Raw genomic sequence first — 21767 nt, 5'->3', positions numbered from 1 at the left:
CGCTCCGCCACCCCCGAGGACGCACAGCGTGCCCCCAAAGAAGCAGGGAGCCCAGCTAGACTCCCTAGGGAAAGAAAGGGACTCCTGAAGCAACGAAATACGGTCATCAACTCACCGGCCGCGTCGTTCACAATCTCCCCCGCGCGCCAGCGGACACGACCCCGGAAGCGCGTCCGCCTCCCGGAACCTCCTTGCCGCTTCGCGCGAGACTTCAGCTCTCGCGAGAGAGGGCTCGTGCGACCCCCGCGGAGGCGGGACACTTCCGGCGCCAAGAGATTCAAACTAGTGGCGGGCCGGGCCGGACCGGAGCGGTGAGATCCGCTCGCGTCTCGCGTCCTGCCGAGCAGTCCTTATCCATGGATCTGATCCGAAGCTTCCACGCGAAGCTACGGTCTCTGGCCATCACCCTCGACAGCGAGACGGCCCGGCTGCAGCGAGCGCTGGACGGAGAGGACAGCGGTGAGTGAGGCGTCGGGCGTCGGGCCCTTCGCGGCTCCTGCGACCCGCCCGGGCGCCCGCAGCCCGCCCCGAGTGCGGCGGGTCGGAAGGGCCTTCACAAGTGCGAACGCACACACTCGGCCGAGAGTGTGTTATTTTAGCTACAGTGGCGAGGGGTGCTTCGAAAGAGATATGGAAGGGCGGTGGCACACCCATCAAAACGCTCGACGTTTGTCGTCAGCAGGGCCCCGAGGGGCTGCAGGTGTCACCTTTTTATTACTTATTCTTCTGCCCCCTCAAGTATGTTGTTGTGGCTGTTTTCAGTTCTGTGTCCAACCACATTTGCTCTCCGCAAATATTGAAATAGCACTGTCACTGTGTTAGGAGGAGAAACAGCATAGAATAAAAGTGTAAATTAAGTTGGCAGACTGAGCTCATAATGCGCACACTAATTTATACATGATATACTTCAAGTCACATAATGGATATTAATAAAAATACTGTGTAATTAAACAAAATGCAGTTATTTAGCACGGTTCTTTGCTTGTAAACTGACTTTGTCTCACCCAAATGGCCCACAGTTGCAGTAAATGCCTGTATTTTCCCCAGCAACCCGTCAGTCAATACTAGTGAGTACCTTTTTTTTTTTTTTTTTTCTTTTTTGGAAACCCCGACACCCAGCACAGGACAGGGCTCAAACTCAAGACCTGGGGATTGAGAGTCACATGACCTTGTGATTGAGCCAGCCAGGCACTCATCAATACTGCTTAAAAATAAAATTAATATAGCAGAATTCTTCACCACTAACCTTTGTATTAGACATTAAAAAAAAATTGTTGCGGGGCCCCTGGGTGGCCCCGTGGGTTGAGCGTCCGACTTCAGTTCAGGTCATGATCGCACGGTTCGTGGGTTCCGGCCCTGCGTCGGGCTCTGTGCCGACAGCTCAGAGCCTGGACCCTGTTTCGGATTGTGTGTGTGTCTCTCTCTCTCTCTGCTCTTCCCTGCTCATGCTCGCTCTCGCTCTTTCTCTCTCTCTCTCAAAAAAAGAAAAAATAAAACATAAAAAATTTTTCAAAATATTGCAAGAGTAGCTCAGGTTTTGAGATTATTTTATAAATGCCATAAATGTAATTTGCCTTAAAACATCTTGCTCTGTAGACACAGACTCCTTTTACTTTTGTTATGTTATGAATAGTGTTCCAGCCATTTAAAAATGTTTATTTTGACTGTAAGAACAATATACGTACAAGACAAAAAATTTGAGAAATGAAAAGTAGAAAGAGGAAAATAAATATTTTCTGTAACTCAGCCATCCAAAGACACCACTATTAATATTTTATTATTTTTTGTTACATTATTTAATGTAAGCTCTACAGCTAATGTGGGGCTTGAATTCATGACCCAGAGATCAAGAGTCTCATGCTGTACAGACTGAACCAGCTAGGTGCCACTTTGGGTTCTTGTGCTAATTTACCTTCTTACCAGCATATTAACTGTGTACGCAAATTTTGCACTTTGTTCTGGTTTTATAAGAAAAAGTTGGGATGATTTTTCTATTTGTGGCCAATATGTATTACAGAAAATATGGTATTGGGGCACCTGGGTGGCTCAGTCATTTAAGCGTCCAACTTCAGCTCAGGTCATGATGTCACAGTTTGTGGGTTCGAGCCCCTGGTCCGGCTCTGTGTTGACAGCTCAGAGCCTGGAGCCTGCTTCAGATTCTGGGTCTCCCTCTCTCTCTCTGCCCCTCCCCTGCTCGTGCTCTTTGTCTCTCTCAAAAATTAATAAAAACATTTAAAAATTTAAAAAAATATATACGGAAATGTGATAGAGAAAATGATCACCAAAAAATTTCAGCTTTTATGAATCATTAAATTGATTGACTTTTTTGTTTTGTTTTTTTTTTAATTTTTTTTTTTCAACGTTTATTTATTTTTGGGACAGAGAGAGACAGAGCATGAACGGGGGAGGGGCAGAGAGAGAGGGAGACACAGAATCGGAAACAGGCTGCAGGCTCTGAGCCATCAGCCCAGAGCCTGACGTGGGGCTCTAACTCACGGACCGCGAGATCGTGACCTAGCTGAAGTCGGACGCCCAACCGACTGCACCACCCAGGCGCCCCGATTGACTTTTTAAACTTCTTTATTGAGATATAATTCACATAATATAAAATTCAGCACTTAAAGGATACAGTCCAATGGTTTTTAGTGTATTCACAGAGTTGTGCAACCATTACAGTAAGTTTAGATTTTCATCATCCTCAAAAGAAACCCTGTGACTGTTAATATCCACTCCCCATGATCCCGTCCCCAACTACCCTAGCCTTATGCAACTGCTAATCTGCTTTCTGCCTGTATATATTTGTATATTCTGGGTATTTCATATAAAAGGAATCATACAAAAGTAGGCTTTTGTGACTGACTTATTTTAGCCTGATGTTGCAAGGTTCATCCATCAGGCTGATGGATGATCATTGTATCAGTGATTCATTCCGTTATATTTCTGAATAATATTCCAGTGTATGGATACGCCACATTGTGTTTATTCATCAGTTGATGAACATTTGGGTTGTTTCCACTTTTTAGATATTGTGAATATATGTCAACATTTCCGGTGAACATTATGCTTTCAGGTCTCTTTGGTATACACTTAGGATTGCTGGGCCATATGGTAAACCTATGTTTAACTTTTTGAAGAGCTGCCACATTGTTTTCTAAAGTGGATGCACCATTGTACATTTTGCCAGCAATGAATGAAGGTTGCGGTTTCTCCACATCCTCATCATTTACTATTACCTGTCTTTTGAATATAGTCCTACTAGTAGGTATGAAGTATCACTGTCACGTTGACTTGCATTTCCCAAATAAAAATTGGTCAGCTTTAACAGGTGAAAAGAGATCTTCAAAGGAGGCATGTTTTAGAAAGAGAAATATAATTCTTTAAAAAACTGCTTTTACATGATGTATAGTCTATATATTGCAACTGATTAGTAAGAAAGGTGACAGTACAGTGGATGAAAGATGTCTTTTCGATAAATGGTGCCAGGTCAGTTGGACCTGGAAATAAGAATGGAAATGGAAAATAAGAATGGATCTTGATCCTTACCTCATGCCATATAAAAAAAAATCAATTCCAGGAGGATTGTAGCTCTGAATGCAAAAGGCAGAACAATAAAGCTTTTAGAAGAAAACGTAAGTGTTGTCATTGGCAAAGATTTTAAAAATAGGAACCAAAAAGTGCTCATTATAAAAAAATTGCTAGGTGGAATTACATTTCCTCCTTCTCCCCTCCCTCCCTCCCTTCTTTCCTTCTTGATCTCAGTGCTAATTATTTAGGTATGTTCGCTTGGAAAGTTCATCAAGCTCTATACTTACGATTTTTGTAGTTTTTTGTATGGATGTGATGATTTAATAACTTTTAAAACAAAGGCTGTAATACTTTGTAATTGATACGAAACAAATGATAAATATCTACAAGGATTTTATAATTCTAAGAAACAATACTAAATTATATTTTCTATTCTTTTTCCTCCTTTTCCTTATTGTACTTTTTCCATATTGCATTTTTTCCTTTCTCTGTTCATATTGAAGACATTGAAGATTATCCAGTGAGAATTTTATATGACCTTCTTTCTGAAGTCCAGACTCTAAAGGTATGGGTCCTGCAATATTAATTTATCATCTTTGTGTGGTAATTTTTAAATAGACTTAGTCTTTTAGTCTTAAGACTAAGTCTTTTGATAGAAAAATTATAATGTACTTTTTTTCCTCATAAAAGGATGATGTCATTCTTCTTCTTGATAAAGCAAGTTTGGAAAGTCAAGAAAGCATTGGTTTCATAAAGGCAACAAAAGTACTAATGAAAAAAAATTCAATGGATATCATGAAAATAACGGAGTTTTTCCAGAAGTATGGATATAATCCACGTGCCAAGAAAAGCTCAGGTGTGAATGATTTGCATTTTATGGCGTTTGTTTTAGTATTAAAGAAGGAAGGCAGCGTGATTCAGTACGGTTACTCTGGTTCTGGCTCCGCCATTATGTGACTTGTCATGTGTGGTCATTTATTCATCAATCTCCGTGCTGGATGCAGTGCTGACTGGTGGTGGCAAAACAAAGACAGTCCTTCCTCTCCTTTCCAAAATGCTAGATTAAAGAAGAGTACAAGAGGGGCGCCTGGGTGGCGCAGTCGGTTGGGCGTCCGACTTCAGCCAGGTCACGATCTCACGGTCGGTGGGTTCGAGCCCTGCATCGGGCTCTGTGCTGACGGCTCAGAGCCTGGAGCCTGCTTCGGATTCTGTGTCTCCCTCTCTCTCTCTGTCCCTCCCCTGCTCATGCTCTGTGTCTCTCTGTCTCTCAATAATAAATAAACGTTAAAGAAGACTACAAGATAGATCCACATGATTTTAGGATGGTTGGTTTCTAGTCAGCTCTGCCAAAAATAGCCGAGAGACTGAAGGTAAGGCATGCTATTTCATTTTTCTTGTTCTCAATTTTTTCTTCCGTAGAACAAGAAATTGGGGGCAATATAAACTGATAAAGTCCTTTTTTAAGTTTTACAGTTCTAACGAAGGGTAGGATAACATGGTGTTTTAGAAGTAGAGCCAGACCATCTGAATGCAAATCTCTAATCCCACCATTTACTAGCTGTATTATCTCTGACCACTTACTTAACCTCGTACCTCAGAATCTCATCTATAGAGTGGAGATGTTTAATACTACTTACCTTTGAGGTTGTAGAAGGATTGAATGAGATAAAGTTTGTCTAGAATAGTACCTGGCATGTTAATCAGCTGGTGTTAACCATCGTGGGGCCCAAACCTGTGAGGGACTAATTTCAGCATACTTCAGTGCCTTTGTTTCCGTTATGAGAATGATCTTTGTACATAAATCAAGCATTAATTACATTCAGCAAATACATATTGGGGATCTGTGTGGAGGGTATATTAAACAGTCTGCGTGGTGCAATGGAAAGAATTCAGCTGACTTTAGTGTGAACAAGCTATGGATTCAAATCCTGGCTCCACCAGTTGCTACAGGGGTGTGACCTTGGATAATTTCTCTGAATTGCTTTTTTCTCACTTGCAAAATGGGGATGATAGTAACTCCCTGTGAGGCAGTGATACCGCGATGATTTTATTAATCTTATCAGTGACAGCCTTGTGATAAATACAAGGATAAGTTTTTGGTGGCTCTTCTAACATTTCTCAGAATTAACAGAAAGCAGAAAGCACGATGCCAAAACAGAACGCTGTGAATCAGCAGCTCTTCCAAGGGCCAAAAGCCATGAAACCAGAGTCTATAACCTTTTTTTTTTTTTTTTTTTGGTATGGTACATACTCCATATTTAACACGTCCTGGTTTATCATGCATGCAAAAAGTGTCCTATCCTAGTTTGTTTCCTGTTGCCAGTCAGAACAAAGAAAACCCTACCTTCAAAGAGAAAGCGTGCACCCCTTCACTTCCTCCAATCTGTTTGATCTCTTCGCTGGCTAACTAAATGTACAGCCTAAATTCATCCCTCTTCTGTTCCTTTGGACCCAAAAGATTCTGACAGGGATCTATGCCAATGTTTGATAGACCCCATCTAACTCTAACTATAGACTTTCCTTTAAAAGATGAAGAGAAACAAAAAAGATCATTATCAGACTTAACAAAAATACATTCCGATTCATAACAAAAGTACAAATACTTTCTTCTTAAAAAGAATACAACAAACAAGGTATTTTGGAGAAACGTTTTCCCATCTCCTTCAACAAGTACAGTTGTTGCAATTCATATTTCTAATTTAGCAACCAAATGATATCTATTCAAGGTTGGCTAAAACAGATCTTTGTAGTAACTCCCTCCCTCCTTATTCTTAAACAAACGGTAGCGTTTGGAATGAGAGGATGTGAGGTCAAGTTTTGGCTCTTTACACTGTATCAGCTGAGTGTTTTCCAAAATGTTGTTCGGTGCCTTTATAAAAACAAAAAAATATCCTAAGATATTTTGTGCTTGAAATAGTTAATATGAAAATTAATTGGAGTGAAACATTCAAATGCCTGTCCCATGGGGGATGCTAAACACATTTTAATTTCTCTTCCTTCAGCTCACCCCCTCCATTTTCTCTTCCTTTCTTGTTACCCTAATTACTGGTTCATTTTTCTTCTCCACTTCATGCTGCACATTTTACATTTGTCCCGCGCTTTCCTAATACCCATCCCATTCTCCATACCTTGCTATCTCACTGAAGCCCTGTCATTTGTTATCTGCCCAGATCCTGGCCAAATCCACATATCTTTCTGATTATCCTCTTTGACTTTCTGTTGTCTCTCACACTAAAAGCTAGTGGTTTTCCTTCTCCAGTTCCTTGGCATCATAGGTGCTATCCTGGACCTTTTAACTGCAACTTGCGTCCCACACCAAATTCACTAACCGTTAATGTATGCAGGAGATGGCAAAGGATTGTGGGGGAAAAGCATAGTTGTTAGTAAATTATTTAGTTTGAAATGTACAGTGTGGTGATTAACCATATGGGGTCTGGAGCCAGATATGACCTTTTCAGGGTTGAGAAACTACGTATCTTTCTAATGCTCTCCTATTATTTTCCTCAACCAGACTTTTGATACAGGCGTTCCAGACTAAGGATAAAAATTTATCTTGGTGTGACAATCTTTCCTTTTTAACTTAGGCATCTGTAAATGAATAATCTAAACTAATGTTATACTTTGTGTTAAATCTGGATCATAGTTAATTCCACCCTGTAGTTAATGTCATCAAATGATAAAATAGTTCCAGAATTCATTAAGAAAGATTGGTAAATCACATTAGCTGGGGGAGTAAGGATATTGGACTTCCATTTGCATTGATTTTTCTTCTTTTAATACTTTAGTTTACTTTCCTTCTTTAATGTGTAGACAAAATGGGATCTGGGTAGACAAAAGGTACATGTCAGAAATTTCCTACAGGGACAATTGAAATAAAACTTTAGAGACTAAGGAGGGAATCGGGACTTTTGCTGATTGGGGACATTTCAGATGGAGCTATTTTATGTGGCTTTAGTACTTGGGATTTGTGGTTTGATGTTTGGCCACAATATGACCTCCTTGGTTTTTCCTCACAGTGGATGGACAAGAAATCACTGACTCTGACTCAGAGTCCACTAAGCATGAAAATGTCCACATGCCTGATGTGAAGGACAGTCTGTCCAATCCTGCTATTCCAAGCACTGCTAGTTCTGAGAAGTCTCCACGGAGTCCCCAACTTTCAGATTTTGGACTTGAGCGGTACATGATATCCCAAGTTCCACCAAACCCTCCACAGGCAGAAAACGACCATGAAGAAGAGCCCAGAATTTTAACTCCATCTTCCAAGCAGTCCGTAGTTAAAGTACTAAAAACTCCAAAATGTGCCCTAAAGATGGATGATTTTGAGTGCGTAACTCCTAAATTAGAACACTTCGGTATCTCTGACTGTACTGCGTGTTTGAATGAAGATTACACGATGGGACTTAAAAATATGAAGGAGAATAAAAGGTAAGCCGCTTTAAAAAAAAAAAAAGTTTATTTATTTATTTTGAGACAGAGCAGGAGCAGAGGAGGGACAGAGACAGCAGGAAAGATAGAATCCCAGGCAAGCTCCACATTGTCAGCACAGAGCCCACTGCAGGGCTTGAACTCATGAACTGTGAGATCATGACCTAAGCCAAAGTCAATAGTCAGATGTTCAACTAACTGAGCCACCCAGGTCCTCTGAAAATAATCATCTTTAGAAAGAACTGTCACTATCAGGGGTCTGCAGACTACTGCCACAGGCCAAATCCAGCCTGCTCCCTATTTTTTGTACATAAAGTTCTATTGGAGCACAGCCTAAAAAAGCTCTTTTTGGGGGCACCTAGGTGGCTCACTTGGTTAAGTGTGCAACTCTTGATCTCAGTCCAGATCTTGATCTCAGCATCGTGAGTTCTGCCCCCATACTAAGGCCCCACGCTGGGCTCCGTGGCAGACATGAAACCTACTTTAAAAAGTTCTTTTTCTAAAACATCTAAGACAGAAAACACTGAGGTTAGTTTATGAGGTTGACATACCCTTGATACACACATTGACAGAGCATGCAAGAGAAAACTATAACCAGTCCACTTGATGAATAATAATGTAAAGTCCCAATTAAACTACTCACAGATTGAATTCACAGAATATTACAAGCATAGTAGATAACTCACAAGTTAAGCTTATCTCAGGAATGCAAAGATAGTTTAATACTTGAAGCCCATAACATACATTTTAATGATTGGATTTAATAAGGGAAAAAAGGATAATCTTAATAGATGCCAATAAGGAATTTGATAAAAAATTTTTTTTAAGTTTATTTATTTTGAGAGAGAGAGAGTGCAGATGGGGGAAGGGCAAAGAGAGAAGGAGAGAGAGAATCCCAAACAGGCTCTGTGCTGTCAGAGGGCTCAATCTCACTCATTGTGAGATCATGAACCGAGATCAAGAGTCAGACGCCTAACTGACTGAGCCACCTGGGTGCCTTAAGGATTTGGTAAAATTTGATACCCGTTCCTTTAAAATGTTTGGTCAAACTCCAAATAGAGTACTTCATTAACATGATAAATTATAAGTATCTAACAATAGTGAAGCTATCTGTCACCATTATTTAACATCATTCTTGATAACTCTGGCCAGTAACAAGTATTTCTAGGCCATGTTTTGTACATGGGCAACTCAAAAAATTCACATCTCAAACTTGAAGAAAGAGGCTCATAGAAGATATATTTTATATAGTGGTGAGTTAACCATTTAAAATAATGTTTTCCAATATTTTATTAATAACTAGTTCCTAAACGGAGTAGAAAAAAATCCATTCAAATTTGCGACAAAAAAGTGAAATACTGATGCCAGTCGTGGGTAAAAAGATCTACATGATAAAAACCATAAATATTTCTGGGTTAAGTAAAGGAAAAAGTGGGGAATATAATGTTTTTTCTTCATCCTGATAGACTGGCTGAATGTTGTTAAGATGCTTAATCATGACAAATTAATTTATAGATGTTGTGCATTTACAACAAAGCCTTGATAGGATTTTTTTTAAGTAAATGATAAAATGACTCTAAAATTTACTTGGAAGAATAATAAGTAAAAGTAGCTAAAAAGGGGGTGCCTGGCTGGTTCAGTCGGAAGAGCACTCATGAGAACTCAAGAGAACTCAAGAGAACTCATGAGGTCATGAGTTCGAGCCCTATGTTGGGGGTAAAGATTACTTAAAAACATAAAATCTTAAAGAGTAGTGAAATAGTAATAAAAAATAATAGTAATGAGGGAATATGACCAAATAGTAAAATATATAATATACAGATACATATAAATATATATATTACAGAAGTAAAAATTATTCAGTAAATTATGCCAGGACAATTGGTTAGTTGAACCATCTTATAGTTATTTGATGATACTCCTCTTTATATTCCAGACATCTGAGTAAATGGCTAGAACATCCTTAGATGACAGGGATCAGTCTTTTTTAGTCTAAAAAAATGACAAGTTCTTAATTTATATCTGTAAACTGGTTGCAAAATTCCACTTTATGGTTTTGAAACCATGAACTATATAGCTCCTGTATTTGAACTGATGAGTTACACTTACGGCTTTCCCTTAAGTCAGGGGTTCTTAGCCTGCTTGGCAGTCAAGGCTGTCAATACCAAATGGTTCATACCCTTTTTTGAGCCATGTGTGTACATTAATTAAAAAAAAAACACACACACACAGTTCATTGGGACTTGTGTTACACAGAATGGAACTGAATATTTGTCTACACTGGACAGTATATAGCAAGACTGAATTTTTTCCCAGAGGTTCAATATTAACTTTTTTTTTTTTTTTACACCTTATAATTTCCCTATGAATCACGCCAGTGAGGAGGCCATAGAATCAGAACCGGTGACCAGTAATCATTTCTTTGCTACTCCTGGCCTCATAATCCAGCAGTTGAAAAAAAATGGTGAGTATAAGAATCACATTACTTCTCAGCTATCCTTTTTCTAGATTATCTTTGTACAAAAATGGTTCTATCATCTTAGACACCCCCATAGTCCTTCTGCATCTTGTCAGTTCATGCTATTGAGTTATGTAAAGTTCTATCCCATTGGGTGCGGCATGATTTCATACTAGAGAAAGAGAATTTTCCGGTATGCTTTTCATAGTTTTCCTGATTATAGCCAATATTTATCTGGAGCGCCTGGGTGGCTCTGTCGGATGAGTGTCTGACTTCAGCTCAGGTGATGATCTCACAGTTCGTGAGTTCAAGCCCCACGATGGGCTCTGTGCTGACAGCTCAGAGCCTGGAGCCTGCTTTGTCTTCTGTGTCTCCCTCTCTCTCTCTCTGCCCCTCCCTTGCTCATGTGTGCTTGCTGTGTCTCTCTCTCTCCCTCTCAAAAATAAACATTAAAAAAAAATATTTGCCAGCCTGTTTGTTTCTAACATTTTAACTTAAAACATAAATATATATTCATTCACCAAACTTCTGATACAGAATCAACAGTACCTTTTTTTAAAATTTAGCTTCAGCCCATTGATCAGATTCTACATTATTTTTCTTACATAAACTACACTTAGAATACAGTAGCTACCATTTCAAATTGTTTTTTTAAAATACTACAAGAACTTAAAGAAAAATTTCATACAGTGTTTTCATATTTGTCCCACCAACTACAAAAACATCAGTTTTCACAAAAATATAAAAGAAAACATTCTAGAGTTTTGTGATTTCTTGATTAATTATAATTGTCTAATCTCTGTCAAATTTATTGCCACATTTAAAAAAAAATTTTTATGTTTATTTATTTTTGAGAGAGAGTGCAAGCGGGAGAGGGGCAGAGAGAGAGGGAGACACAGAATCCGAAGCAGGCTCCAGGCTCTGAGCTGTCAGCACAGAGCCTGACGTGGGGCTCGAACCCACGAGACGTGAGATCATGACCTGAGCCGAAGTCGGACGCTCAACCGACTGAGCCACCCAGGTGCCCCTATTGCCATATTTTTAAAAGTAACTTGTCTTTATCAAGTCTTCCAAACTTAGGAACATCTTTTCAGAAAAATTCTTTTGGTACTAATTTCACTGACATATTAAATTATGTTATTAAATTAACAAGTATTTCTGGCATCAACAGGTGTGAAGAAAGACAAATGACTCGTAGTAAACTTAGAGCTCAGCTTGTAGGAAAGAGCCTGTCTGTACCAAAGAGGGAGAGAGTGGACCATCTCGTACATACCAAGAGTCAGTTCCCAGTGGAGCATAAACTTTTTAGAAAATGATGAGCGGGGGGCACCTGGGTGGCTCAGTCGGTTAAGCATCTAACTCTTGATTTCAGTTCAGGTCATGATCTCGTGGTTCATGGGTTCAAGCCCCTCGTGGGGCTCTGCGCTGACAGTGAGGAGCCTGCTTTTGGTTCTGTGTCTCCCTCTCTCTCTTCCCCCCCCCCCATCTCACATGTTCTCCCTCTGTCAAAATAAATAAATGAATTTTAAGCAAAAAAAAAAAAAAAAAGGAAAGGAAATGATATAGGAGAATATTTGTGTATTGCTTCTGAAGTGGGATGGATTTTTTTAAACATCTTTTTTAAAGTTTATTTATTTTTAGAGAAAGAGCACGAGCAGGGAAGGGGAAGAGAGAGGGAGAGAGTCCCAAGCAGGCTGTGTGCGCTCTGTGCAGAGCCCAACGTGGGCTCACTCACAAGACGTGAGATCGTGACTTGAGCTGAAATCGAGAGTCTGAACCGACTGAGCCACCCAGGTGTCCCCGGGAGGGATTTTTTAAAGAACAGCTTGCTGACGAAAAAACTTCCGTATACCACAGGCAGTGTATTTGCCGGAGGGAATGGCAGGCTTAGGTTTATCCATTAGAACTTTGGTTCAGTGACGGTTTGTTAAGAGAGATTGTATCATATTTTAGTTTGACTCTATTCTTATGCCACAAAAGTACCCTTAGTATGATTCTTAGAGTCTATACCTAGTGAAAATTCGTCATTTGTTTACCATTTTCTTTCTTTACTGTTGCTTCTTACATCCCACTCATTCCTTCTGGGTCTAGTTTTCTTCAGCAGTTCTTTGAGATACTTCTCGTCTGTGAGAAGTGGTCTCTGGTTTTGTGTCTGAAGATCTCTTTTTCCTTTCTCTGTCATTCATTTTGGAACAGTGATTTAGCTGGAAATAGACAATAGATAGCTGACTTTCTTCAAAATTTTATACAGAAATTATTTCATTGTGATCTGGTGCCCATTCCTGATGAGCAGAGTCCTGTGGGCCTGATGTGCTTTCCTGTGTAGATCTGTGGTCTTTTCTTCCCGGTCGTAAGATTTTTGTCATTATCTTTGATATTCTACATTTCTCTGTAATTTTAAAATAAGTTTGTTCTTATTTATTGCGTTTAGAATTTGGTGTGATTTTCAAACTAAGAACTCATGTCATCAATTTTGGAAAATACTCTGAGATTATCTCTTTAATAAGATTACCTCTTCCCTAATTCTTCAGTTTTTTTCTACTGGAATCTCTGTAACAGATTTTAGAATGTTCTCCTTCAGTCTCCTTGGTTTGTTAACTTCCCTTTGATATTTTCCTTTTCTCTATGCTACCTTGTGCTTTAGTTGGAACTTTCTTCCACTTTGCTATATTTCTTTTATACTGAGTCTAAATTATTATTTTAATCCATTGAATTTTTATTCCAGGGACTACATTTTCTGTCTTACATGTTTTTCCCTTCAAACGTGACTGTTCTTTTTTTTCCCTTCCATAATCCTGTTCCCTTGCCTTATGATTTCTGTGCCTTCCTTTATCTCTGAACATTTTAGACACATGTATTTGGAAAACTGTTTAAGGTGTTAATACTTTTGTTTATTGCTCTGATTCTCTTTCTTGGAGGTGTGTTTCCTTACAGGCTTTTCGTCTTTTTTTTTTTTTTTTTTTTTCATCTACCTCCAAGTTAGTTAGCATATAGTGCAACAGTGATTTCAGGAGTAGATTCTTTATTCGGGGTCTTTCCTGGTTCCATAGAAATTTTAGGATCGTTTGTTCTAGCTCTGGGAAGACTGCTGGTGTTATTTTGATAGGGATTGCCAGGCTCTTCGTTTTTAACTCCTCTCAGATGAAGTTGTTTTCAGTGTCATGGGTTGTCACGGAGTCCTGTGGAACCATTTCATGCTTGCCCCAGCCAAGGCCCCACAGGTTTACCGATCGCACACGTTTTTATGTTAACTGCTTGACTCAGGTCGCCTGCACTGGACACGTAGAGTGAGCTCAGAACCCACGACTCTACACCGTTTGGAGCTGCTACTCTGGTTTTCTGTTTCTTGCAAAGACTAGACTTTTAGCCTCACTTGCTTTCATCCTGTTCCCCTGGAGTCAGTGCCACTGGGCAAGCATTTTCCAGTTCCTGCTTCGCAGACCTCACTGCTCTTCCAGGCGCTCAGCTTGATGCACTATCTCCGTTCCACTGCCTCTTCAGAGGCTGTCTTAGAGTCCCACATGTTTGACTGTCTCCATGCAGATTTCAGATTAAGTAGATGTTAGCATCGTACCACATTTGCTTAAGATCTTTCTCTTACCGTTACACATAAAGCTAAATCCCTACTCCCTTATTCTCCTTCCCTTCCTCCCCTAAAGTGATGATTATTCTAAAGTATAGTTGTGTTGTTTGAAAATTTTATTTAAGTTACAACATCCAATTTTTATTTTGTCACTTGTTTTTTTTTTTTCGTTCACTCCATGTAAATCCAGTTCATCTTAATTTTTTTTTTTTTCAACGTTTATTTATTTTTGGGACAGAGAGAGACAGAGCATGAACGGGGGAGGGGCAGAGAGAGAGGGAGACACAGAATCGGAAACAGGCTCCAGGCTCTGAGCCATCAGCCCAGAGCCCGACGCGGGGCTCGAACTCACGGACCGCGAGATCGTGACCTGGCTGAAGTCGGACGCTTAACCGACTGCGCCACCCAGGCGCCCCAAGTTCATCTTAATTTTTAAGCGTTACATGAATAAGCCAAATTTCATTTATTCATTTGCTTATTAAGGGGTAGTTGTTTTTTACTTCTTTACTCCTACAGGCAGTGCTCTGATGACTTTGTTCCTTGTGTACATGTGTTACATCCAGGAGTGGCATTTCTAGATCAAAGGTGATGCATATCTTCCGTATTCTGGAAAATGCTTAATTGCCACCCAAGAGCGGCTGTTCTGATTCCCACCAGCAGTGTTTCTGTTCCTATTTCTCCATCTTTCCCAGCACTTGATTTTTAGACATAATAAAATTTTCCTAGTCTGATCATTTCTCTAACACGTTTACTTTTTCTCTTTGATTTTTTTTAAGACTGCTTTGTCTTAAAAAAGCATGTTAGAGTCATTAAATGTCTATGTGTTAGAGTCATTAAATGTCTGTATACACATGGTTCTGTTTCTGAAATCTCTTTCTTGTTCTGATAGTCAGTTATGGCTTTAGAGTAAATCCTAGTGTCTTAGAAGGTAGGCGACCTTCCTTGTCCTCTTCCTTCCCTCTTTTCTTCTTTAGAAATTTGATCTTCTCCAGAAAGTTTATACAGATTTTGATAGAGTTACCTGTAGGCGTCTTGTCTTCTTTGTTGCTGTTGTAAAAAATGTCTTCTCTCATAAACTGAGGGTTGGTGGGTGGGTGGGTGGGTGGGTGGGAGGGCGGGGAAAGTGGGTGACAGGCATAGAGGAGGGCACCTGTTGGGATGAGCACTGGGTGTTGTATGGAAACCAATTTGACAATAAATTTCATATTAAGAAAAAGATCTTCTATCAGATTATATTTTTAATTGCTTGTTGCTCTTTTGCTAGAACTACTGATTTTTGTTTTTGTATATTGCCCTTATACCTTGCTGAACTTTTATTAGTGCCGATGATAAGCGAATATGAAGTTTTGTTTCTTCCTGTCTAGTCAAGCACACACTGTAGCTGATTTCTTGAGTTCTTAAACATAAAGTACACAAATTATATTGACTATAACGTAAAAGTTGAAATCTTGGGATGCCTGGGTGGCCCAGTCGGTTAAGCATCTGACTTCGGCTCAAGTCATAATCTTTTGGTTCGTGGGTTTGAGCCCCATGTCAGGCTCTGTGCTGACAGCTCAGAGCCTGGAGCCTGCTTTGGATTCTGTGTCTCCCTCTCTCTCTGCCCCTCCCCTGCTCACACTCTGTCTCTCAAAAATAAATAAACATTAAAAAAAATTTTTTTTAAATAGTTGAGAGAGCCCTGACGTGGGGCTCGAACTCACAAGTTGTGAGGTCATGACCTGAACCGAAGTCAGCCGCCCAACCGACTGAGCCACCCAGGTGCCCCTCAACTTTATTTTCAAATGTATATTTTCATGCCATTGTTTGTGTCTCTTAGATGGCGACTATACAGATTCCCCCTTGGTACCCACGTTCTGCACTCCTGGTTTGAAAATTCCTTCTACAAAGAACAGTATAGCTTTGGTACGTTTCCATAACCTTGAAAGCTCTGATCTTTTTCCTGATGACCTATATACGCTACTATTTCTAGACGCAGTCTGTTTTAATATTGTCTGTCAACTATACTTCAGTTAAAAAGGAAAAAAAAACCACTTAGACTACTGCAGCCTTTAAGAGTACATTTACATATTTCTAGAGGGGAATTTAGGGGAATTTGGCAGCATATAGCAAAAGCTTTAAAATTCTCATGCCCTTTAACCGTGTCTCAGAATTTACTCTAAGGTACATTGGCACAAAGAATTATAACAAGGAGTTTATAGAGGAAGGAACAGCATTATTTATAAGAGCAAAGCATGGGAAAAATCTAGATGTCAAGTGGTAGCACAGAAGCAAACTACACTAGGCTGTGTATGGTGTTCTGTAACTAGCGTTATGTTTTTATTATTTTTTAAAATATTTATTTATTTATTTTGAGAGAGAGAGAGTGGGAGAGGGCCGGGGGAAAGAGAGAATCCAAAGCAGGCTCCGCACTGACAGTGCAAAGCCGGATACGGAACTCAAACTCACGAACCATGAGATCATGACCTGAGCCGAAAGAAGAGTTGGATGCTGAACCCACTGAACCCAGGCACCCCTAACATATGTGTTAAAGCACAGATAAGAACATAAAAAGAATGTTTTAAAAATACTTAATGATGGAAAATGACATGCATGTGCATGTATACACACACACACACACACACAATATATATATATATATATTTTATTTCAAGTAAAAAGAATAAAAGAATGGATAAAAACACACCAAAATGTGATTGTCTCCAGGTCACAGATTCATGGGTGATTTTTATGCTTTTTCCAAATATTACTCGATGAACAAATTAATATAATCATACCTCCTCCCTTTTTTGAAGTCACTATGAACACTTAAGACAACCAACACAGTAGGCTGGGCTATCCGTAAAATGTGGCTAGTACATCTGAGGAGCTAATTTTTGCTTTTAAAAACTTGATGAATTTCAAATTAAATCTAAATAGACCCGTGTGGCTTGTTGCTACTCTATTGGACGGAATAGCTAGACGGACAAAATACTAGTATCAGTTGAAGTACCTATCAGGTTATCTCCTGCTAGTACTTGCCACTTTCGATGAATTCACTCCTTGTGTTCCTGTTCTTGTGGAAGGCCCCCTGCTGATGTGACTCTATTAACTCTGACCCTAGAGAGAGGAGGTGATTTACTGGGTTGTTCAGATTAGCACGAATTGCATGCTAAGTTTACCTCACACGGGCTTTCTTTGTGTCAAGAGTGAGGGCGTGTGGTGACACTTTTGCTCATCCATGGTGTTACTCTTACCTGGGACAGCTTAGTGTTGCCTGAAACTGGGTGGGTGAGTCCCTCTAACCTTGTTCAGTCAGGCCCGTTTAGTTTTCATAAGAAGCTGTAGCTCAGCCTTTATTAGTAAGAAGAGACTATTTTGTTCTCCATGTGCCATTTCTTTGTTTCCTACATTTTCTTTAGTAATCGGTCGAGGAAGAGCGGGTCATTTTTGTGCAACAGAACTAAAATTGACTAATTTTTATTTACTGTGTTTTATGCCATCATAATTTAATGATTTACTTCTGTTCAATAGGGATCCACAAATTATCCGTTATCGGAAACAAATAGTTCATCAAACGATTTGGAAATGAAAGACTGTACATCGTTAGTTTTAAATTCGGAGAAGTGTTTTGAGAGTTTTGCGGATCCCTCTTCTCCCGTAATTTCTTCTTACGAGAATCTGCTGAGAACACCTACACCTCCAGAAGTCACTACCATTCCGGAAGATATTCTTCAGGTTATTTTCCCAGGCTGTTTCTTTTTCTGATACATTCTTTTCAAAATTAGACATTTATATTAACGACCTGAAACTGTATAAAAACCATCTTATTTCTCATCGGGCTAATGTGCTGGTTTGTGTACTGAGAAAATCCGAATTCTGGGCTCTCAGTCCCTTCTGAGAGTGCCTGGATAAGGCTCTTCAGACTGAGCATGAGCTCAGGATTTCATCATACTTTTATTTCCTCATGGTGCATTTTCTCTTTACCTTCAACTTCACGTTCTGAAATGTCCTCTTATGATATTTTATAATAATTGTTCAACTGCCATTGCCACGTTGACCATTTTTTCCATTGGAGGTATGGCTGGCAAAATCGGAAATGCCACGTACCCCCCCATTCTCCAGGGTAGGGTATCATGGATAACGTGTTTCTTGAACCTGAGACGTCTTGGACATCAGTTTGAGAAACACTGACTTACATGTTAGAATATCTGATTCTTTTTTTTAATGTTTATGTATTTATAAGAGAGCACACAAGTGCACAGGCGTGAGCGGGGGAGGGGCAGAGAGAGCGAGGGAAGGAAAGAATCCCAAGCAGGCTCCGCGCCGTCAGCACAGAGCTTGACTCGGGGCTCTGTCCTACGAACTGTGAGATCATGACCTGAATCGAGATCGAGAGTCGGACGCTTCACCGACTGAGCCACCCAGGCGCCCCAAGAATGTCTGATTGTTTTGTACACCACTTACCTCTAGTCTACTACCGATCTGTAAGGACTACCAACTCTACCCTGTCGCCACCAGTCATCCCCACCCTAATAGAAGTTAGAGTGGCAGCTGTCGCTCAGGCAAGTGGAGTCGTTCAGAACCGTTCTCGCAAACTACCTCGCTTGTGGAGAGCCGTGGCTACTTGGAGTAATACCTAAATGCCAAGAGAGCGGACTCATCCTGTGATATCAAGAAAGTATTTGCTACCCTTTGTTTTCGGTCTTCTCTGTTTTCCTGGACATTAGAAAATCGGGTGAGCGTCTTCTATCTTTATAGGAGTTTATCTAGAGTTTCTACTTTGCTGTGGTCGATCCTCCTTTTTATTTCTACGTGAAAGGGGGGGATCCTTGTATGTCATGTATCACCTCTTTGTGAAAAAAAATCATAGCTGATATTTCAGAGTCTCCTTTTCATAATCTTAGTAGCTGATCATCTTTTGAGCACATATTTTGCCTCTTTCCTAGATAGATTTTCCCTGACAGTGTTGTAAAGGCTTAATTTGCTCTCGGGGATATGTTGCTGCCTATTTTACTTCCACTAATCTCAGAGTACATTTTAGAAGGCTTCAGAAGTCAAGCCTCTACCTCAAAGTTCAATTTCAAACTCCATCCTTTCTTTGCTGTTGAATGTCTGTGCTGCTGAAAAATTACTGTTTCAAATAACCCATATTTTTACATTTTTCTTGGCTTTTTTTTTTTTAAAGATTTTTTTGGGGGTAAGTTTATTTTTGAGAAAGTGGGGGAGGGGCAGAAAGAGAGGGAGAGAGAGAATCCTGAGCAGACTCCACACTGTCAGCACAGAGCCCGACGCGGGGCTCGAACTCACAAACCGTGAGGTCATGACCTGAGCCAAAACCAAGAGTCGGACACTTAACCAACTGAGCTGAGCCCCTTTTCTTGGCTTTTCTTGAGTATTTTATAACACCTTCCAAGTTTGTTGTGTAGTTCTTGGGACTTGATAAAAAGGAATTTGTTTTGTTTCAGATTTTATCAAAATACAATTCGAACCTAGCTACTCCAGTGGCAGTGAGAGCCGTGCCACCCGGCAAAGCATTCCTCGCCAAATACGGAGCACCGAGCGCCCGAGGTGCTGGCAACAAAGAAAACTGGTGAAGGTAGGCACCATTCCAGAGAAATCACCTGTGTTATTGGAGGAAGACTTACAAATGAGCTTTCAGATGGTAGTAAAATGTTTTGACATTTGCCAGCTTAACAGGTTAACAGCCCAACTCTGGCTCTCGGGATACTGAGCTTGCTGTCCCTGCAGTTCAGATCCCCACACTAGCAAGTAGGATGATGTCACTGGGCACACGGTTTTCTAAGTGCAAAAATATATAGTCACGGTGTTCTGTCATTTGTGTTGTTGATGTCTATTATAGCTCATGGATTTTTCTTAAACTTTGTATCTTTTTGCAGAAAACTTTGCAAGTTTTGTAGACACAGAACAGAAGGCGGTGGAAGCGGAGCGGGATGGACTCGTCGTGTAGCCCCACATCTTCCCCCTTTTTCCAAGCCAGCCCAGAGTAAAGATGAACACGGACACAGATGTGCTTTTTGTTAAGATTTGACTCCATTTAACCTCGATCTTACTCAGCTATTCCATTGTTAAAGTTGTCGTTACGACTGCACTGACTTCACATTCACCTGCCTGATCTAACAAAATGGTTGAGAGATACTAGGACGCAGGGTAAAAAGCTTAAAGTTCTTAAATGTTTGTGACTTCCAACAAGGCCATCCTGATCTTCTCGTGGCGGGGTGGTGGTGCCGTCAGCCAGAGCTGGGCTCCTCCCTTGATTCTGGCTCTGTCCTTGTCCTGTCTCCTCTCACGACTGTCCCCGAGCCTTTCACACCTTTTAGCTCAGCAGCGCTCTCTTAAGACTGTTGTCTACAGATGACAGCTTAAGTTAATTTAGGAAGAGGGAGGAGGCCGCAGGCCTGGGTGACTATACCGCGGACGGCCTCGGGCGGACCACCAGAGCCAGGGGCTCACCCAGCAGGACGCGTGCCTTTTGTTTTTACTCACAGCTTCTTCGTACGCGTCAGTTCTGTCCTCTCCAGTCCACTCCATCCACCACGTGGCTGCTGACCCTCTCAGCGTTCCCTCTCTCCAGCTTGGCCACCCAGCACACCCCGAGCCTCTATGTGGAAGGTTTTGAGGACTCTTCCTGGGCCAGGTGCCCTTCTGTGGACTGTCACCTGGGACCCCAGGAGGCAGGGGCCCTTGTCTCTTGAGCCCTCTGATAGCTTCAGGCCTCCCTGTCCAAGCCCAGGAAGTAGTTCTAAGTTCATGCAAGTAATGCTGGCGAACTCCAGATTACAGCCAGAGGGAGAAGAAGGGCCTGTCCTCTGTGGACACCAGTTAAAATTGAGAAGCAGCAGTTTGCAAGTATCTTGACAAGGTGCTTCAGTGTCCCCAGCCTACTAACCTTCAAAGGCTTAGGCTTGGGAAATTGGACGCAGGAAAGATGACCCGACCCTCTTTTATGCCTGTGCCTCGGAAGTCCAATGTGAAGACCTGTCCCACCGTGCTCTTCTCATCCTGTTAGAAGATCATCCCTAAAACAACACTTGATGATTCTTTGTTCTAGGAATTACTATGTGGTTATAACTTAATTTTTGTTAACTGTAGTGTAACATAATTATCTGCAAGTTTTTCAGTTTTATTTTTCAAGGGAAAGCTCTGGTCAATTTTATATATGACTCCCGAATTGCTGTCAAGCTCTTGTTGGCGGTTTTCTGGAGCTACACGCACATAGATCCAAGAGCAGATGAGACGGCCGAAGGAGGGAGGGGTGGACGCGAAGCATATTCGGGACTCAAGCCTGGGGTTCCCCTGACTTTGGAAGAAAGAGGCGGAGCACTCTAGCAAAGGAGGTCGAGAAGAGGCCGGTGAAGGCAGAAAATATTTCACAGAGAGTGATCAACTCTATCAATATTGCTGAGGATCCGAGTGAAAAGACAGAAGCGACCACTGGGCTTGGCGAAACAGGTCGTTGACGGCACTAGTTTTTTGTTTTTTACGTTTGTTTTTGAGAGAGCGTGAGCGGGGCAGAGAGGGAGGCACAGCGTCCGAGGCAGGCTCCAGGCCCCCAGCTGTCAGCACCGAGCGGGACACACAGTTCAAACCCGCGAACCGTGAGATCATGACCTGAGCCAAAGTTGGATGCTCAACCCACCGAGCCACCCGGGAGCCCCCGACAGCACTAACCTCGACGGGGACCCAGGGAAGGAAGTTCGCAGTGGGCTGGAAAGAGGGTGGGGGTGAGAAGCCTCAGGTGTCTTCAGACGCGAAATAAAGACCGAAGTAAGCGTT

General features: G+C 41.1%; 1 protein-coding gene across 3 annotated transcripts; it reads left to right on the top strand.

Moving 5' to 3' along the window:
* Positions 1 to 285: 285 nt before the first annotated feature.
* Positions 286 to 21767, top strand: SKA3 (spindle and kinetochore associated complex subunit 3). 3 transcript variants are annotated; one of them, XM_045453132.1, is made up of 10 exons: positions 357 to 459; positions 1020 to 1067; positions 4029 to 4090; positions 4216 to 4381; positions 7542 to 7953; positions 10332 to 10417; positions 15811 to 15896; positions 17505 to 17708; positions 19439 to 19569; positions 19871 to 21767. In XM_045453132.1, the coding sequence occupies exons 1-9, from the start codon at positions 357 to 359 to the stop codon at positions 19565 to 19567; spliced, it is 1296 nt and encodes a 431-aa protein (XP_045309088.1). In that variant the 3' UTR covers positions 19568 to 19569; positions 19871 to 21767. The 3 variants fall into 3 exon arrangements, with proteins under 3 accessions (XP_045309161.1, XP_045309088.1, XP_045309237.1); XM_045453205.1 differs by lacking the exon at positions 1020 to 1067 and having other exon boundaries at positions 286 to 459; XM_045453281.1 differs by lacking the exon at positions 17505 to 17708.

Source organism: Leopardus geoffroyi, chromosome A1, assembly GCF_018350155.1.
Source record: "Leopardus geoffroyi isolate Oge1 chromosome A1, O.geoffroyi_Oge1_pat1.0, whole genome shotgun sequence".
Taxonomy (NCBI): Eukaryota; Metazoa; Chordata; class Mammalia; order Carnivora; family Felidae; genus Leopardus; species Leopardus geoffroyi.
This window is presented reverse-complemented; position numbering and strand designations above follow the sequence as displayed.